Source organism: Oncorhynchus clarkii, chromosome 5 (genome assembly GCF_045791955.1).
Source record: "Oncorhynchus clarkii lewisi isolate Uvic-CL-2024 chromosome 5, UVic_Ocla_1.0, whole genome shotgun sequence".
Taxonomy (NCBI): Eukaryota; Metazoa; Chordata; class Actinopteri; order Salmoniformes; family Salmonidae; genus Oncorhynchus; species Oncorhynchus clarkii.
The window spans coordinates 41,508,834-41,526,382 of NC_092151.1; the positions used below are offsets into that span (position 1 = coordinate 41,508,834).

Sequence of the window (17,549 nt, forward strand, 5' to 3'; positions counted from 1 at the left end):
ACTCTCTTGCGCAGACTTGATGTACACTCACTGGACTCTAACCACAGACCCACATACTACACTAACATTCCAACACACACACACAAAACACAGACACACACACACACACACACACACACACACACACACACACACACACACACATACTACACTAACATTCCAACACACACACACACACACACACACACACACACACACACACACACATACATACATTCACACTCTTCTCACATGCTGCTGTTTTATTTTTGACATGTCTTTTTATTGAACTTTTATTTAACGAGGCAAGTCAGCTCAGAACAAATCCTTATTTACAATGACGGCCTCCCAAAAGGCCTCCAGTGGGGACGGGGCCTGGGATTAAATAAATACATACTTTCTGTTTATTATCTGTGCATAGTCATTTAACCCCTAACCCACATGCATGTACTGTATTACCTCAACTACCTCAACTACCTCGCACCCCTGCACATAGCCTCGTTACCGATACCTCTGCACATAGCCTCGTTACCGATACCCCTGCACATAGCCTCGCTACCGATACCCCTGTACATAGCTTCGTTACCGTTACCCTTGCACATTGACTCGTTACCGATACCTCTGCACATAGCCTCGTTACCGATACCCCTGCACATAGCCTCGCTACCGATACCCCTGTACATAGCTTCGTTACCGTTACCCTTGCACATTGACTCGTTACCGATACCCCTGTACATAGCCTCGTTACCGATACCCCTGTACATAGCCTCGTTACCGATACCCCTGCACATAGCCTCATTACCGATACCCCTGCACATAGCCTCGTTACCGATACCCCTGCACATTGACTCGTTACCGATACCCCTGTACATAGCCTCGTTACCGATACCCCTGTACATAGCCTCGTTACCGATACCCCTGCACATTAACTCGTTACTGATACCCCTGTACATAGCCTCGTTATCGATACCCCTGTACATAGCCTCGTTACCGATACCCCTGCACATAGCCTCGTTACCGATACCCCTGCACATAGCCTCGTTACCGATACCCCTGCACATTGACTCGTTACCGATACCCCTGTACATAGCCTCGTTACCGATACCCCTGCACATAGCCTCGTTATTGTTAATGTTATTTTTATTGTGTTACCATTTTTCCTTTAGTCTAAGAGGCACAGTTTTCGTACTTACTTTTGAAACAACTCTGCGTTGTTGGTTAAGGGCGTTGTGAGTAAGCGTTTCACGGTAAGGTCTACTACACCTGTTGTTTGAAACAACTCTGCGTTGTTGGTTAAGGGCGTTGTGAGTAAGCGTTTCACGGTAAGGTCTACTACACCTGTTGTATTTGGCGCAAGTGGCAAAAAACATACGATTGGATTTTCGATGATGGTTCGTTCGGCGGTAGAAGTGTGCGGTAATTGACCTCGCCATATGTCTCTTGTGCGTCTGTTTACTTAAACGCTTTAGTAGTCCTTCCACCTTCCCACTTTGTGCTGCGTCTGCGTTTCACAGCCAGAACAGTAGCGTTGAAACACACAGCCAGGCCACTACTCATATCTATTACTGGCTCTGGGTGAAGCTGATGACAACGGGAAGCGATGGTCTTTCAGGCACACTCAGATTTATGGCTGGTAACCGTGTTGCGGCAAAAACACTGTCATAACTGCTATTGGCATTATTGTTGACCGTAGTGTGATTGACATGGGCTAAAACCCTGCTTTTGACTCTTCCTGCCTGGCTGTGGACTAATGTTCGCCTAGTGCTAGTTGACTTAAGCTGTTTGGTGAGCCGTCAATAGGAGATACTGTAGTAGATAAGGTCCTCTATTGCTACTGAAAGTAATAGTTGGTCGCCTTAGAAACAGCGTTAGAAGTTTTGCTTGGATTCTGATGCCAGCAGGCTACTGAAGGGGTTTTTCGGGAGTGCTGTGCCCAGCCACCTGTCTGTCTGTTGTGCTGGTAATTATCGGAGGGCAGGTCTGTACTGCCAAAGTTACATCACCTCAGCCTTCTGCTGCTATAGGGCTTTCCACCGTCTGTCTGATGCTAAACCAACACTAGCTGCTATGCTTTCACTAAAGCATTGTGTTGTATATACATGCTGCAGGCTGCTTACAGGGTTCAGTGAAGTTCAGTGACTGTGGGTTTGTGTTATAGGCCCAGTATAACATCTTATTAGAGAGAGAGAGAGAGAGGGGGGGGGGGGGGGGTGAGGAGAGAGAGAGAGAGAGAGGGGGGTGAGGAGAGAGAGAGAGAGAGAGAGGGGGGGGGGGGTGAGGAGAGAGAGAGAGAGAGAGAGAGAGAGAGAGAGAGGGGGGTGAGGAGAGAGAGAGAGATTGAGAGTGAGAGCGAGAGAGAGATTGAGAGTGAGAGCAAGAGAGAGAGAGAGAGTGTGAGAGAGAGAGAGAGTGTGAGAGAGAGAGAGAGAGAGAGAGAGAGAGTGAGAGAGAGAGAGAGAGAGAGAGAGAGAGAGAGAGGGGGGGGGTGAGGAGAGAGAGAGAGGAGCGAGAGAAAGAGAGGGAGGGAGGGAGAGAGAGAGGGGGGAGGAGAGAGAGAGAGGACCGAGAGAGGGAGGGAGAGAGAGAGAGAGAGAGGGAGGGAGAGAGAGAGAGAGAGAAAGGGTGGGAGGGAGTGAGGGGGGAGGAGAGAGAGAGGAGAGAGAGGGAGGGAGGAAAGAGAGAAAAGAGAGAGAGGGGGGAAGAGGAGAGATAGAGAGCGAGAAAGAGAGGGAGGGTGGAGGAAAGAGAGAGAGAGAGAGAGAGAGAGAGAGAGAATCAGAACTTTGGTGGGGCCTGCGTTTAATGGGACAACAAGATGTGTGTGTTGGTGACGAGCTGGGCTGAAGGATGGTAACATTAGAGAGAGTATAAATAGTTTATGATGGACCTCGAGAAGCTTTCATTTACCACCGCGTGTGCTAGAACATTCCCCCGTTCCCAGGTGGAATCCACCTTCAAGAGAGAGCCCAGCGATTTTAAGACTGTTTGCGTTAGCAACACGCAGCTTTACTGTATGTGTGGCTATTACATTTATGGCTAATGAAGAAAAATATCAGGTTAAATAAAAGTGTTTTATGAGATGATGACGAGGGATGCCCTAGGCCACGCTCTTTATCGTAGTACTATCTATATCCCCTCATTTAAAACATGTGGGAACTGCCTCTGGAGGCTGTCTCTGTGTGTTGCGTTTGAGCCTCTCTCACTTCTAAGTCCGTCGTGAAGTGTATACAGCCGACAACACCAAATGCACGGCGTACTGTACTCCCAAACTCAACTTCTGCCAGGCCGTCATCCTGAAAAAGAATTTGTTATTAATTGACTTGCCTGGTACAATAAAAGTTCCATGGAAGTCAAATAAAAAGAAGCTTCTAAGCGTGCCGTGCGGGGGTTGGTTCACTTTGCTGAGGGCAGGCTGAGGTCACCACGAGTGCACAGAAACGATGATGTCATGGTAGCGGTCTTGACGGTAGCGGCCGTCCTGGTGTTGGCCTCCTGTGGTTGCGGGCTGGTTGCGGTCAATCAGGACATAAGGAGGAGACATTATCCTTGAGGTGGATAGAGTCTGTTCGGATGGGTCGTCCTTCTAGGCATGAATCATGATTGTGACCTCTCCTTCGTTCCCCTTGTCTGAATGTCTATCTCTCTCTCTCTCTCTCTCTCTCTCTGCATGCTGGGAGTGATTGGTGCATGCTGGGAATTGTTTGAGTGAAGGAGTGCGTGTGTTGTGGAGAGTTAGATATTCACAACTTTCTTTCGGTTTGCTATTTCTTGGTTTTCTTCTGTGCATGATTAAGGTTATTATTTGTACTTTTTTTGTTGTGGTAGAATTAAGTTTTTTGTTTTTCGTATCGAAATTACCCTGATTTTGGCGGGGATGGCAGCCCGAATGGGGATGCCGTCCCTGTCACTTCGGCACGGCTTTAGGTGTGTTACTGAAGCTACTGTCACGGTGGAGGAGTTTCTGGTCGCCGTAGGAGAGAAGGTAGGCTATGAGAATATTGCTTATGCATCCCGGATGAATAAAGCTGTGGTGGTATTTCTTAAAGAAGAATGTCTGGTTGATCGGATGGTTGAGCATGGTGTAATTCTTAAAGGAATGTTTATTCAAGTTACGCCGCTTTTTTCTCCGTCAACAAGGGTAACGATTTCAAATGTACCACCGTTTATTCCAAATGAGCTGTTGGAGCGCGAGTTATTGCGCTTTGGGAAGTTCGCCAGTTCAATTAAGGTTGTTCCGTTGGGTTGCAAACACCCGGCGTTGAAACAGGTAATGTCATTTCGGCGACAGGTGTTTATGTTTTTGGACTCACCGGAGCAGACTTTAGAGTTATCGTTTAAAGTCAAGTATGACAATAGATTGTATATGGCTTATGCTAGTACGGGTAGTCAACGGTGTTTTGAGTGTGGGGATGTTGGTCATAAGCGACATGCTTGCCCGAAAAGGGAGAAGGCCGAGGGAGGGGCGCAGGTGGTCCTCATAACGCCTGGGCCCACTGATGTAGGGAGAGGTGGGCCGACAGCGGCAGAGCAGCCACAAGCACCTGGTGCTGAGGAACAAGTTATCCCCGTTGAGGGCACGGGGTTGCAACTTGTATTAGAGGGAAATGTTATGCTACGGAAAAGTATTGTTGTAGAAGGTAAGGATGTATCTGAAGAGCCAGTTCCTCAGACTGGTGAGCAGGTGCCCAGTATGAGTGCTGGGGTAAAGGAGGGGGTTCATGTGGAGCTAGGCTCCCAGGTAGTGGAGGATATGCCCATTGTGAGTAACGAGGTACAGGAGGGGTTTCATGTGGAGCGAGGCTCCCAGGTAGTGGAGAAGATGCCCACTACGAGTAATGAGGTTCAGGAGGGGTTTCATGTGGAGCTAGGCTCCCAGGTAGTGGAGGAGATGCCCACTACAAGTGCTGGGGTTCATGTAGAGCTAGGCTCCCAGGTAGTGGAAGAGATGCCCACTACGAGTAATGAGGTACATGAGGGTTTTCATGTGGAGCTAAGCTCCAAGGCAGTAGAGGAGATGCCCACTACGAGTGCTGGGGTTCATGTGGAGCTAGGCTCCCAGTTAGTGGAGAAGATGACTACTATGAGTAGTGATGTTCAGGTGGGGCTAGTCTCCCAGGTAGTGGAGGAGATGCCTGGTACGAGTGATGAGGTGCAAGTGGGGAGTGTTGAAAGGGATGTGGTAGAGGGGAGTCAGTTGTCTGTGGTCTCAGCTGAAGATCAGGAGAATGATATGGATATCTCTTTAGATATGACAGCTGCTGGTGAGGACTCAGTTTATGATCTAGAGGAGGTAAATGAGTTTCTGGATCAGACTTTTGGGAAATCTGTCAAATTGGCAGATTATTTTGATGTTGATAAGTTTGTGAGGTCAGCTGTGATGTTACAGAAGACGGTGGGGTTAGACCAATTGAGTGAGAAGAAGCGGTTTCGCTTGAGGAAATTTATTACTGCTGTTGCAGCAGCAAAAGGTGGTGGGAAACGTGTTCAGGTTAAGAGAAGAAAGAAAAATAATGATGATGATCATGCTTCATAGGGTGTCTTTTTTCTCGTTGGTTTCTCTGTGGTTTCTTCTGCTTTTCTTTTCTCTTTTCTATATGGAGGTACTAAGGGTAGGTTCTCTCAATATTAATGGGGGAAGGGACAGGACTAAGAGGGCTTGGGTACTAGAAGTAATAAAACAGAAAAGGCTTAATGTAGTTTTCCTACAGGAGACACATAGTGATGAGGAAAATGAGGTTGACTGGGGTATGTGGTGGGAGGGGCAGCATGTACTCAGTCATGGTACTAATTTCAGTGCTGGGGTGGCCATCTTGTTTTCCTCAGGCTTAGGGGTGACTGTGGTATCTACAACAGAGATTGTCAAGGGTCGGGTTTTATTGGTCAAGGTGGATGTTATGGGGTTTCTGTTTGTTTTTTTGAATGTTTATGCTCCGAATGAGGGTGCAGAGCGTATTGCTATATTTGATCAAATAAAGGAAACCTTAAGACAGTGTGACCAAGAGGGGTGTACGGTTTTAGGGGGTGACTGGAACTGTACAGTGGATTTTACTGTTGATCGCACCGCTGAAGAACCTCACCTGCGGTCAGCCACTTGCCTGTCTGGCCTATTAACTGAGTTTGAGCTTTCTGATGTGTGGAGAGTAAGGAATGCAAAAGTTAGGCAGTACACATGGCTAAAAATGAATGAAGGTCGTGTCAGTGCAGCAAGGTTAGACAGGTTGTATGTATCTGATCACTACTGTAGTAGGGTTGGAAAGTGTGCCATTACTCCTGTGGGTTTCTCTGATCATCATATTGTTACTGTTGATATTCACTTGTCCTGTCCACGACGGTCATCGCCTTACTGGTATTTTAATGTTAAATTGTTACATGATGTCATGTTTTGTGACAGGTTTTTGTTGTTTTGGGAAAAATGGAGGGGTATAAAAGGGAATTTTGAGTCCTTGAGACAATGGTGGGAGGTTGGGAAGGCCCAAATACGAGTTTTTTGTCAACAGTATACTGCTCTGTCTCAAATTGAGGTTAAAGAGACTATCAAGGCCCTTGAACAGGACATCAAATCTACTGAATTGAAGCTGCTCACTCAGAACGACCCTGGACTAGTCATGAACTTACAGGACAAGAGACATGAACTGAGGTCGTTTCTGCATGAAAGAGTGAAGGGTGCCTTGATTAGGTCTCGTTTCGCTTCCCTCAAGGATATGGATGCTCCTAGCGCTTTTTTTTTCAACCTAGGACAGTCGAAATTTCAACGCAAACAGATGGTCTGCCTTCGTCTCCCTGATGGGAAGGTGACCACGAATGATATTGAAATGCGTCAACATGCCGTGGATTTTTACTCATCCCTTTATAAGGCAGAGGATTGTGACTCTTTATGTACTGAACAGTTGTTACACGGTCTTCCTCAATTGGGACCTGAGCAGAGAGTCGCATTGGACGCTGATATTACACTGCAAGAGCTGTCCACAGCAGTTATGCAGCTCTCAACAGGCCGAGCCCCTGGCATCGATGGTTTACCATCTGAGTTTTACAAGCACTTTTGGGGGTCTATTGGGGAGGATTTTTATGAAGTGGTGTGTGAATCTTTTCATGAGGGTTCTCTTCCTGTATCCTGTCAACGTGCGGTGCTTTCACTGTTGCCAAAAAAGGGGGATTTGGCTCTCATAAAAAATTGGAGACCTGTTGCCTTGCTGTGCGCAGAATACAAAATTGTTTCTAAATGTCTCTCAAACAGGTTGAAAGACTATCTGGGATTGTTGATCCACAAGGACCAGTCCTACTGTGTACCTGATCGCTCTATTGTTGACAACTTGTTTCTGATAAGAGATGTTTTAGACATTTGTAAACTGTCTGCTGTAAATGTGGGTTTACTTTCGTTGGATCAGGAGAAGGCTTTTGATCGTGTGGACCACCAGTACTTGTTTAAAACAATGAAAGCCTTTGGGTTTGGGGATGTTTTTCTGTCTTGGGTGAATTTACTGTATGCTGGAGCCTCGTGTATGGTGAAGGTTGGTGGTGGTTTGAGTTGCCCCATCCCTGTCGAAAGGGGCATCAGGCAGGGATGCCCAATTTCAGGGCAGTTATATAGTCTGGCGATTGAACCAATGCTTTGTTTTTTAAGAGCGAAGCTTACTGGTTTCTCTGTGCCAGGTGTAATGAAGGGTCCCACGATAGCACTGTCTGCGTATGCAGATGACGTGATCGTTTTTATTACAGGGGGTGAGGATGTTAAGGTTCTCTCAAACACTTTAAAGGTGTATGAGGGGGCCTCCTCAGCTAGAGTCAATTGGGGAAAGAGTGAAGCGCTGTGGGCAGGTCAGCTTCAGATGGGGTCCGCTCCACGGTTACCAGGGGGGCTTCAGTGGGGCAGAGATGGAATGAAGACTTTGGGAGTTTTTCTAGGCTCTGATGTCTTTCAGAAAAAGAACTGGGAGGGTGTAGTGGAGAAAGTGTGTGCCAGACTGTCAAGGTGGAAATGGGTGTTGCCCCAGCTGTCCTATAGGGGACGGGTCCTGGTAGCTAATAATCTTGCTGCTTCTACCCTGTGGCACAGACTAATGATTTTACAGCCACCAAAGGGTCTGATACAAGAGCTTCAGAGGACCCTTGTCAATTTCTTCTGGTCTGGACAACACTGGATCAAAGCTGCAGCCCTGTATCTGCCACTGCACGAGGGTGGGCAAGGCCTGGTGGACATTTCCTCTAGGATCACGGCTTTCCGGCTCCAAGCAGTTCAGAGATTGTTGTACAGAGACTGTTCTAGCTGGGTCGAAACAGCCTACATATTGATGAGGAGAGCGGGCTGTTTGGGCTTAGACAAACATATTTTCCTCTTAAAGCTGGAGGGGGGTGATTTGACTGGCCTGACTCCATTTTATGAGTCTGTTATGCAGGCTTGGAGAGTCTTTGTCAAGTCCCGTAAGACCGGCACGCCACCAGGGATGTGGCTTTTTGAAGAGCCTCTTTTTCATAACACTGCCATCCAGTCCCGTGCTCTGGTTTCAGCTAGCCTACGTTCATGCCTATTAGGCGTGGGGTGTACCAAGCTGGGTCATCTGATGCGGAGCAGGAGCAGATTGGAGGAGCTGAGAGAAAGAGCGGGGATCCGATCATCTCGCCTACTGAGGAAGGTCGTCGATGAGGTCTGCGACTCCTTGCCAGTGCTTCATCTGCAGTATGTGACTGACATTTCCAATTCTGATCGGTGGAAGGAGGGTCTGGATTATGTGTTCCCTGCACTGATTGTTAGTGCTGCGATGGGGGCATTTGAGGAGGACGCGGGGATGCTGCTTTCCTTCGATACCCCGGAGCTGGGGGAGTTCAACGAGGTGGGAAAGAAGGCTATGTACAGAACATGTGTGAAGGTGTCCCATGCCTCTTCCCTGGAAGGGGTAAAATCGACGAGGTGGGCGGATGTGCTTGGTCCAGGTGCTTCTCCAAAAGGCTGTTGGCGATCATTGTATAAACTGCCTATTGATAAGAGGACAGCTGACCTCCAATGGAGGATAATACATGGAGCTATAGCCACCAACATGCATCTGGTACACCTGGACCCTACTGTTGGGGAGGGGTGTCCATTCTGTGCTGAAGATGAATCTCTGGCACATCTGTTTTTACTGTGTCCCAGGTTGGTTGGGATGATTGATCTGATCACTGATTGGTTCTCAACGTTGGGAGAGGTTTTCTCTTCCCAACTGTATATATTTGGGCCAAAGTACAGGTTCAGTCAAAAGGGTGTAGTTGTGTTGCTTAATTTTGTGTTAGGGGCAGCAAAATTAGCGATATGGAAGACCCGAAAGAACAGCATTCGGGGACAGGGGTCTGTGGATGTGGTGGGAATGCTGGAGGGAATGTTGGCAGCGAGACTAAGGGTTGAGTTTGCTTATTATAAACTTGTCAACAATATTGATCTGTTTTTGAGTATATGGGGTATTCAGAGGCTGTTGTGTTTTGTTACTGTGGAGGAGGAATTGGAGTTGTGTTTTTAATTGATGTGTAACTGTGGTTTTGTATGAGTATTTATTGTGTGGTGGGCCCCCAGACCCAATAAAGAGTATTTAAAACTCAAACTCTCTTTCTCTCTCTCTCTCGCTCGCTCTCTCTCTCTCTTTCTCTCTCTTTCTTTCTCTCTCTCTCTCTCTCTCTCTCTCTCTCTCTCTCTTTCCCTCTCTCTCTCCCTTTCTCTCTTTCTCGCTCTTTCTCTCTCTCTCTCTCTCTCCCTTTCTCTCTCTGTCTCTCTCTCTCTCTCTCTCTCTCTCTCTGTCTCTCTCTCTCAATTAAATTCAAAGGATTTATTGGCATGGGAAACGTGTTTACATTGCCACAGCAAATTAAAAAACAAAAACAAAACAACAATGACAAAAACCAACAAAAGTTAATTAAACAAAACAAAAAGGCAAAAACAATCTCTCTCTCTCTCTCTCTCTCTCTCTCTCTCTCTCTCTCTCTCTCTCTCTCTCTCCCTCTCTCTCCCTCTCTCTCTCTCTCTCTCTCTCTCTCTCTCTCTCTCTCTCTCTCTCTCTCTCTCTCTCTCTCTCTCTCTCTCTCTCTCTCTCTCTCTCTCTCTCTCTCTCTCTCTCTCTCTCTCTCTCTCGTTCTTATGGCTCTCTTGCCATTGTGGGCCCATCAGGAGGAGAGGAGACATTCTCCCCAGACAGAGTCATTCCGCTCATTATCCTTGAGGTTATGTATGGTCCACGTCCAGCTCCTCCCTCTAGGCACCGTGCTATACAGAGCGACCTCTCCATCCCTCGCTGTTGTTGCTTTATTATGCTCTGGCCACCTCATCGAGGATGCGGTGTCTCGTTTGGAACGTGGCCCGTGGTGTTTGAGAAACTCAGGGGGAAATTAAAGGAAGTAAATCTAAATAAATAGATGTCCTAAACGAGGTGGAGTCTGCTTGTCCTCGAGACCGTACCTCATGGGTTTGGAACCGGTCCACCGGGATAGGGGGGGGGGGGGGGCAAAATGAAATGTAATTTGCAGTGTCCTTGGGTTTTTAATAGATTAAAAGCTTTAGGAATGATTGGATCACTCATTATAAATGTATGATGTGTGCTCTGTAAAGCGCTGAGGCTGACTGTATGGAACTGTTTTCCCTGCGCTGGATTGGATTAGCATTGTATCAGAGAGAGAGAGAGAGAGAGAGAGAGAGATGTACAGATAGATAGGAGGACGGACGGACGGACGGGCGGGCGGACTGAGGGCGAGGGTTACAACAGGGACACAGCAGGGTCTTATTGGACTTTAAACACTGTGTTGCTTCCTGTCTGTCTGCCTGTCTGCCTGTCTGCCTGTCTGCCTGCCTGTCTGTCTGTCTGCCTGTCTGTCTGCCTGCCTGCCTGCCTGTCTGTCTCCATGTGCTTTTATAGAAGGACAAACCTTCATGATATGACTAAACCGTTCAAAGACTTGTTGCTGTATAACAACTAAGGTCAAATACTGCAGGTATTGAGGTACCTGAGATGCCTGGTTTTGACATCAAAGGTGCTGAGAATAGAATAAAATAGAATAGATGAACATAGAATAGAGGAGACTAGAATAGAGCAGAATAGAATAAAATAGATGAACATAGAATAGAGGAGACGAGAGTAGAGCAGAATAGAAGCACAGAGCGCCTGACAGAAGAATCCTCATGTTTCTTCTTCCTCTTCCTCCCTCAGGTACGACATCTGCACTTACAAGAACAAACCCTGTGGGACTCTAGGTGAGTGTCTCTACGTTCTGCTCTCTGTTCCACTCTGTTCTGGAGGCAAGGGGAGACAGCTCAGAGAGACCATGTGGGGTATACTGTCGGCAGGGCAGGGTACAGACAGGGCAGGGTACAGACAGGGTTAGGTACAGACAGGGCAGGGTACAGACAGGGCAGGGTACAGACAAGGTTAGGTACAGACAGGGCAGGGTACAGACAGGGCAGGGTAAAGACAGGGTTAGGTACAGACAGGGTTAGGTACAGACAGGACAGGGTAGTGGTAGGGCAGGGTACAGACAGGGTTAGGTCCAGACAGGGTTAGGTCCAGGTAGGGCAGGGTACAGACAGGGTTAGGTCCTGACAGGGTTAGGTCCAGGCATGGCAGGGTAGTGGTAGGGCAGGGTAAAGACAGGGTTAGGTCCAGACAGGGTTAGGTCCAGGCAGGGCAGGGTACAGACAGGGTTAGGTCCAGGCAGGGCAGGGTAGTGGCAGGGCAGGGCAGGGTACAGACAGGGTTAGGTCCAGGCAGGGCAGGGTACAGACAGGGTTAGGTACAGACAGGGCAGGGTACAGACAGGGTTAGGTACAGACAGGGCAGGGTACAGACAGGGTTAGGTCCAGACAGGGTTAGGTCCAGACAGGGCAGGGTACAGACAGGGTTAGGTCCAGACAAGGCAGGGTACAGACAGGGTTAGGTCCAGACAGGGCAGGGTACAGACAGGGCAGGGCCCAGACAGGGCAGGGTACAGACAGGGTTAGGTCCAGACAGGGCAGGGTACAGACAGGGTTAGGTCCAGACAGGGTTAGGTCCAGACAGGGCAGGGTACAGACAGGGCAGGGTCCAGGCAGGGTTAGGTCCAGGCAGGGTTAGGTCCAGACAGGGTTAGGTACAGACAGGGTTAAGTCCAGACAGGGTTAGATACAGACAGGGTTAGGTCCAGACAGGGCATGGTACAAACAGGGTTAGGTCCAGGCAGGGTTAGGTACAGACAAGGCAGGGTACAGACAGGGCAGGGTACAGACAGGGTTAGGTCCAGACATGGCAGGGTACAGACAGGGTTAGGTCCAGACAGGGTTAGGTACAGACAGGGTTAGGTCCAGGCTTGGAAGGGTAGTGGTAGGGCAGGGTACAGACAGGGTTAGGTCCAGACTGGGTTAGGTCCAGGCATGGCAGGGTAGTGGTAGGGCAGGGTACAGAGAGGGTTAGGTCCAGACAGGGTTAGGTCCAGACAGGGTTAGGTCCAGGCAGGGTTACGTACAGACAGGGTTAGGTCCAGGCAGGGCAGGGTACAGACAGGGTTAGGTCCAGACAGGGTTAGGTCCAGGCAGGGCAGGGTACAGACAGGGTTAGGTCCAGGCAGGGCAGGGTAGTGGCAGGGCAGGGTACAGACAGGGTTAGATCTAGGCAGGGCAGGATACAGACAGGGTTAGGTACAGACAGGGCAGGGTACAGACAGGGTTAGGTCCAGACAGGGTTAGGTCCAGACAGGGTTAGGTCCAGGCATGGCAGGGTAGATGTAGGGCAGGTTACAGACAGGGTTAGATCTAGGCAGGGCAGGGTACAGACAGGGTTAGGTACAGACAGGGCAGGGTCCAGACAGGGTTAGGTCCAGACAGGGTTAGGTCCAGGCAGGGCAGGGTACAGACAGGGTTAGGTCCAGGCAGGGCAGGGTACAGACAGGGTTAGGTCCAGACAGGGTTAGGTCCAGAAAGGGCAGGGTACAGACAGGGTTAGGTCCAGACAAGGCAGGGTACAGACAGGGTTAGGTCCAGACAGGGCAGGGTACAGACAGGGTTAGGTCCAGACAGGGTTAGGTCCAGGCAGGGCAGGGTCCAGACAGGGTTAGATACAGACAGGGTTAGATACAGACAGGGTTAGGTACAGACAGGGTTAGGTACAGACAGGGTTAGGTACAGACAGGGTTAGGTCCAGACAGGGCAGGGTACAGACAGGGCAGGGTCCAGACAGGGTTAGGTCCAGACAGGGTTAGGTACAGACAGGGTTAGGTCCAGACAGGGTTAGATACAGACAGGGTTAGGTACAGTCAGGGTTAGGTCCAGACAGGGTTAGGTACAGACAGGGTTAGGTCCAGACAGGGTTAGGTCCAGACAGGGCATGCTACAAACAGGGTTAGGTCCAGACAGGGTTAGGTCCAGGCAGGGTTAGGTGCAGACAGGGCAGGGTACAGACAGGGTTAGGTCCAGGCAGGGCAGGGTAGTGGCAGGGCAGGGCACAGACAGGGTTAGTTCTAGGCAGGGCAGGGTAGTGGTAGGGCAGGGTACAGACAGGGTTAGGTCCAGACAGGGTTAGGTCCAGGCAGGGCAGGGTACAGACAGGGTTAGGTCCAGGCAGGGCAGGGTAGTGGCAGGGCAGGGCACAGACAGGGTTAGTTCTAGGCAGGGCAGGGTACAGACAGGGTTAGGTACAGACAGGGTTAGGTCCAGACAGGGTTAGGTCCAGGCAGTGCAGGGTACAGACAGGGTTAGGTCCAGGCAGGGCAGGGTACAGACAGGGTTAGGTCCAGGCAGGGTTAGGTCCAGGCAGGGTTAGGTACAGACAGGGTTAGGTCCAGACAGGGTTAGGTCCAGACAGGGTTAGATACAGACAGGGTTAGGTCCAGGCAGGGTTAGGTACAGACAGGGTTAGGTCCAGGCAGGGCAGGGTCCAGACAAGGTTAGGTCCAGACAGGGCAGGGTACAGACAGGTTTAGGTCCAGACAGGGTTAGGTCCAGGCAGGGCAGGGTACAGACAGGGTTAGGTCCAGACAGTGTTAGGTCCAGGCAGGGCAGGGCTGTGGCAGGGCAGGGTACAGACAGGGCTAGGTCCAGGCAGTGTTAGGTCCAGGCAGGGTTAGGTACAGACAGGGTTTGGTACAGACAGGGTTAGGTACAGACAGGGTTAGTTCCAGACAGGACAGGGTACAGACAGGGTTAGGTCCAGACAAGGCAGGGTACAGACAGGGTTAGGTCCAGACAGGGCAGGGTACAGACAGGGTTAGGTCCTGACAGGGTTAGGTTAAGGCAGGGTTAGGTCCAGGCAGGGTTAGGTCCAGACAGGGTTAGGTCCAGACAGGGCAGGGTACAGACAGGGTTAGGTCCAGACAGGGTTAGGTCCAGGCAGGGTTAGGTCCATGCAGGGTTAGGTCCAGGCAGGGCAGGGTACAGACAGGGTTAGGTCCAGGCAGGGTTAGGTCCAGACAAGGCAGGGTCCAGACAGGGTTAGGTCCAGGCAGGGCAGGGTATAGACAGGGTTAGGTCCAGACAGGGCAGGGTACAGACAGGGTTAGGTCCAGACAAGGCAGGGTACAGACAGGGTTAGGTACAGACAGTGCAGGGTACAGACAGGGTTAGGTACAGACAGGGTTAGGTCCAGACTGGGTTAGGTCCAGACAGGGTTAGGTCCAAACAGGGCAGGGTACAGACAGGGTTAGGTCCAGACAAGGCAGGGTACAGACAGGGTTAGGTCCAGAAAGGGCAGGGTACAGACAGGGTTAGGTCCAGACAGGGTTAGGTCCAGGCAGGGTTAGGTCCAGGCAGGGTTAGGTCCAGGCAGGGCATGGTACAGACAGGGTTAGGTCCAGACAAGGCAGGGTACAGACAGGGTTAGGTCCAGGCGGGGTTAGGTCCAGACAAGGCAGGGTCCAGACAGGGTTAGGTCCAGGCAGGGCAGGGTACAGACAGGGTTAGGTCCAGACAAGGCAGGGTATAGACAGGGTTAGGTCCAGACAGGGCAGGGTACAGACAGGGTTAGGTCAAGACAGGGTTAGGTCCAGGCAGGGTTAGGTCCAGGCAGGGTTAGGTCCAGGCAGGGTTAGGTCCAGGCAGGGCAGGGTACAGACAGGGTTAGGTCCAGGCAGGGTTAGGGCCAGGAAGGGCAGGGTACAGACAGGGTTAGGTCCAGACAGTGCAGGGTACAGACATGGTTAGGTACAGACAGGGTTAGGTCCAGGCAGGGTTAGGTCCAGACAGAGTTAGGTCCAGGCAGGGCAGGCTACAGACAGGGTTAGGTCCAGACAGGGTTAGGTCCAGGCAGGGTTAGGTCCAGACAGGGTTAGGTCCAGACAGGGTTAGGTACAGACAGGGTTAGGTCCAGCCAGGGTTAGGCCCAGACAGGGTTAGATACAAACAGGGTTAGGTCAAGACAGGGTTAGGTCCAAACAGGGTTAGGTACAGACAGGGCAGGGTAAAGACAGGGTTAGGTCCAGACATGGTATGGTACAGACAGGGTTAGGTACAGACAGGGCTAAGTCCAGACAGGGTTAGGTCCAGACAGGGTTAGGTCCAGACAGGGTTAGATACAAACAGGGTTAGGTCCAGGCAGGGTTAGGTCCAGGCAGGGTTAGGTACAGACAGGGCAGGGTACAGACAGGGTTAGGTCCAGACATGGCAGGGTACAGACAGGGTTAGGTCCAGACAGGGTTAGGTACAGACAGGGTTAGGTCCAGACTTGGCAGGGTAGTGGTAGGGCAATGTACAGACAGGGTTAGGTCCAGACCGGGTTAGGTCCAGACAGGGCAGGGTAGTGGTAGGGCAGGGTACAGACAGGGTTAGGTCCAGACAGTGCAGGGTACAGACAGGGTTAGGTACAGACAGGGTTAGGTCCAGGCAGGGTTAGGTCCAGACAGAGTTAGGTCCAGGCAGGGCAGGCTACAGACAGGGTTAGGTCCAGACAGGGTTAGGTCCAGGCAGGGTTAGGTCCAGGCAGGGTTAGGTCCAGACAGGGTTAGGTCCAGACAAGGCAGGGTCCAGACAGGGTTAGGTCCAGACAGGGTTAGGTCCAGACAGGGTTAGATACAAACAGGGTTAGGTCCAGACAGGGTTAGGTCCAGGCAGGGTTAGGTACAGACAGGGCAGGGTACAGACAGGGTTAGGTCCAGACATGGCAGGGTACAGACAGGGTTAGGTCCAGACAGGGTTAGGTACAGACAGGGTTAGGTCCAGACTTGGCAGGGTAGTGGTAGGGCAATGTACAGACAGGGTTAGGTCCAGACAGGGTTAGGTCCAGACTGGGTTAGGTCCAGGCAGGGTTAGGTACAGACAGGGTTAGGTCCAGGCAGGGCAGGGTAAAGACAGGGTTAGGTCCAGGCATGGCAGGGTAGTGGTAGGGCAGGGCACAGACAGGGTTAGGTCCAGACAGGGTTAGGTCCAGGCATGGCAGGGTAGTGGTAGGGCAGGGTACAGACAGGGTTAGGTCCAGACAGGGTTAGGTCCAGGCAGGGCAGGGTACAGACAGGGTTAGGTCCAGGCAGGGCAGGGTAGTGGCAGGGCAGGGTACAGACAGGGTTAGGTCTATGCAGGGCAGGGTACAGACAGGGTTAGGTACAGACAGGGTTAGGTCCAGACAGGGTTAGGTCCAGGCAGGGTTAGGTACAGACAGGGTTAGGTCCAAACAGGGCAGGGTAGTGGTAGGGCAATGTACAGACAGGGTTAGGTCCAGACCGGGTTAGGTCCAGGCAGGGCAGGGTAGTGGTAGGGCAGGGTACAGACAGGGTTAGGTCCAGACAGGGTTAGGTCCAGACAGGGTTAGTTACAGACAGGGTTAGGTCCAGACAGGGTTAGGTCCAGACAGGGTTAGATACAAACAGGGTTAGGTCAAGATAGGGTTAGGTCCAAACAGGGTTAGGTACAGACAGGGCAGGGTACAGACAGGGTTAGGTCCAGACATGGCAGGGTACAGACAGGGTTAGGTACAGACAGGGTTAAGTCCAGACAGGGTTAGGTCCAGACAGGGTTAGGTCCAGACAGGGTTAGATACAAACAGGGTTAGGTCCAGACAGGGTTAGGTCCAGGCAGGGTTAGGTCCAGACATGGCAGGGTACAGACAGGGTTAGGTCCAGACAGGGTTACATACAGACAGGGTTAGGTACAGACAGGGTTAGGTCCAGACTTGGCAGGGTAGTGGTAGGGCAATGTACAGACAGGGTTAGGTCCAGACAGGGTTAGGTCCAGACTGGGTTAGGTCCAGGCAGGGTTAGGTACAGACAGGGTTAGGTCCAGGCAGGGCAGGGTAAAGACAGGGTTAGGTCCAGGCATGGCAGGGTAGTGGTAGGGCAGGGCACAGACAGGGTTAGGTCCAGACAGGGTTAGGTCCAGGCATGGCAGGGTAGTGGTAGGGCAGGGTACAGACAGGGTTAGGTCCAGACAGGGTTAGGTCCAGGCAGGGCAGGGTACAGACAGGGTTAGGTCCAGGCAGGGCAGGGTAGTGGCAGGGCAGGATACAGACAGGGTTAGGTCTATGCAGGGCAGGGTACAGACAGGGTTAGGTACAGACAGGGTTAGGTCCAGGCAGGGTTAGGTACAGACAGGGTTAGGTCCAAACAGGGCAGGGTAGTGGTAGGGCAATGTACAGACAGGGTTAGGTCCAGACCGGGCTAGGTCC

The 17,549-nt window shown here is 51.0% G+C and overlaps 1 protein-coding gene across 1 annotated transcript in view; it reads left to right on the forward strand.

Moving 5' to 3' along the window:
- The window catches only part of LOC139410039 (A disintegrin and metalloproteinase with thrombospondin motifs 6-like), a 315,470-nt gene that overhangs the window by 189,126 nt on the left and 108,795 nt on the right, over positions 1 to 17,549 (forward strand). Inside the window, exon 7 of the mRNA XM_071155470.1 lies at positions 11,142 to 11,185. Coding sequence (XP_071011571.1) covers positions 11,142 to 11,185 — 44 coding nt within the window. The remainder of the gene's footprint in view (positions 1 to 11,141; positions 11,186 to 17,549) is intronic.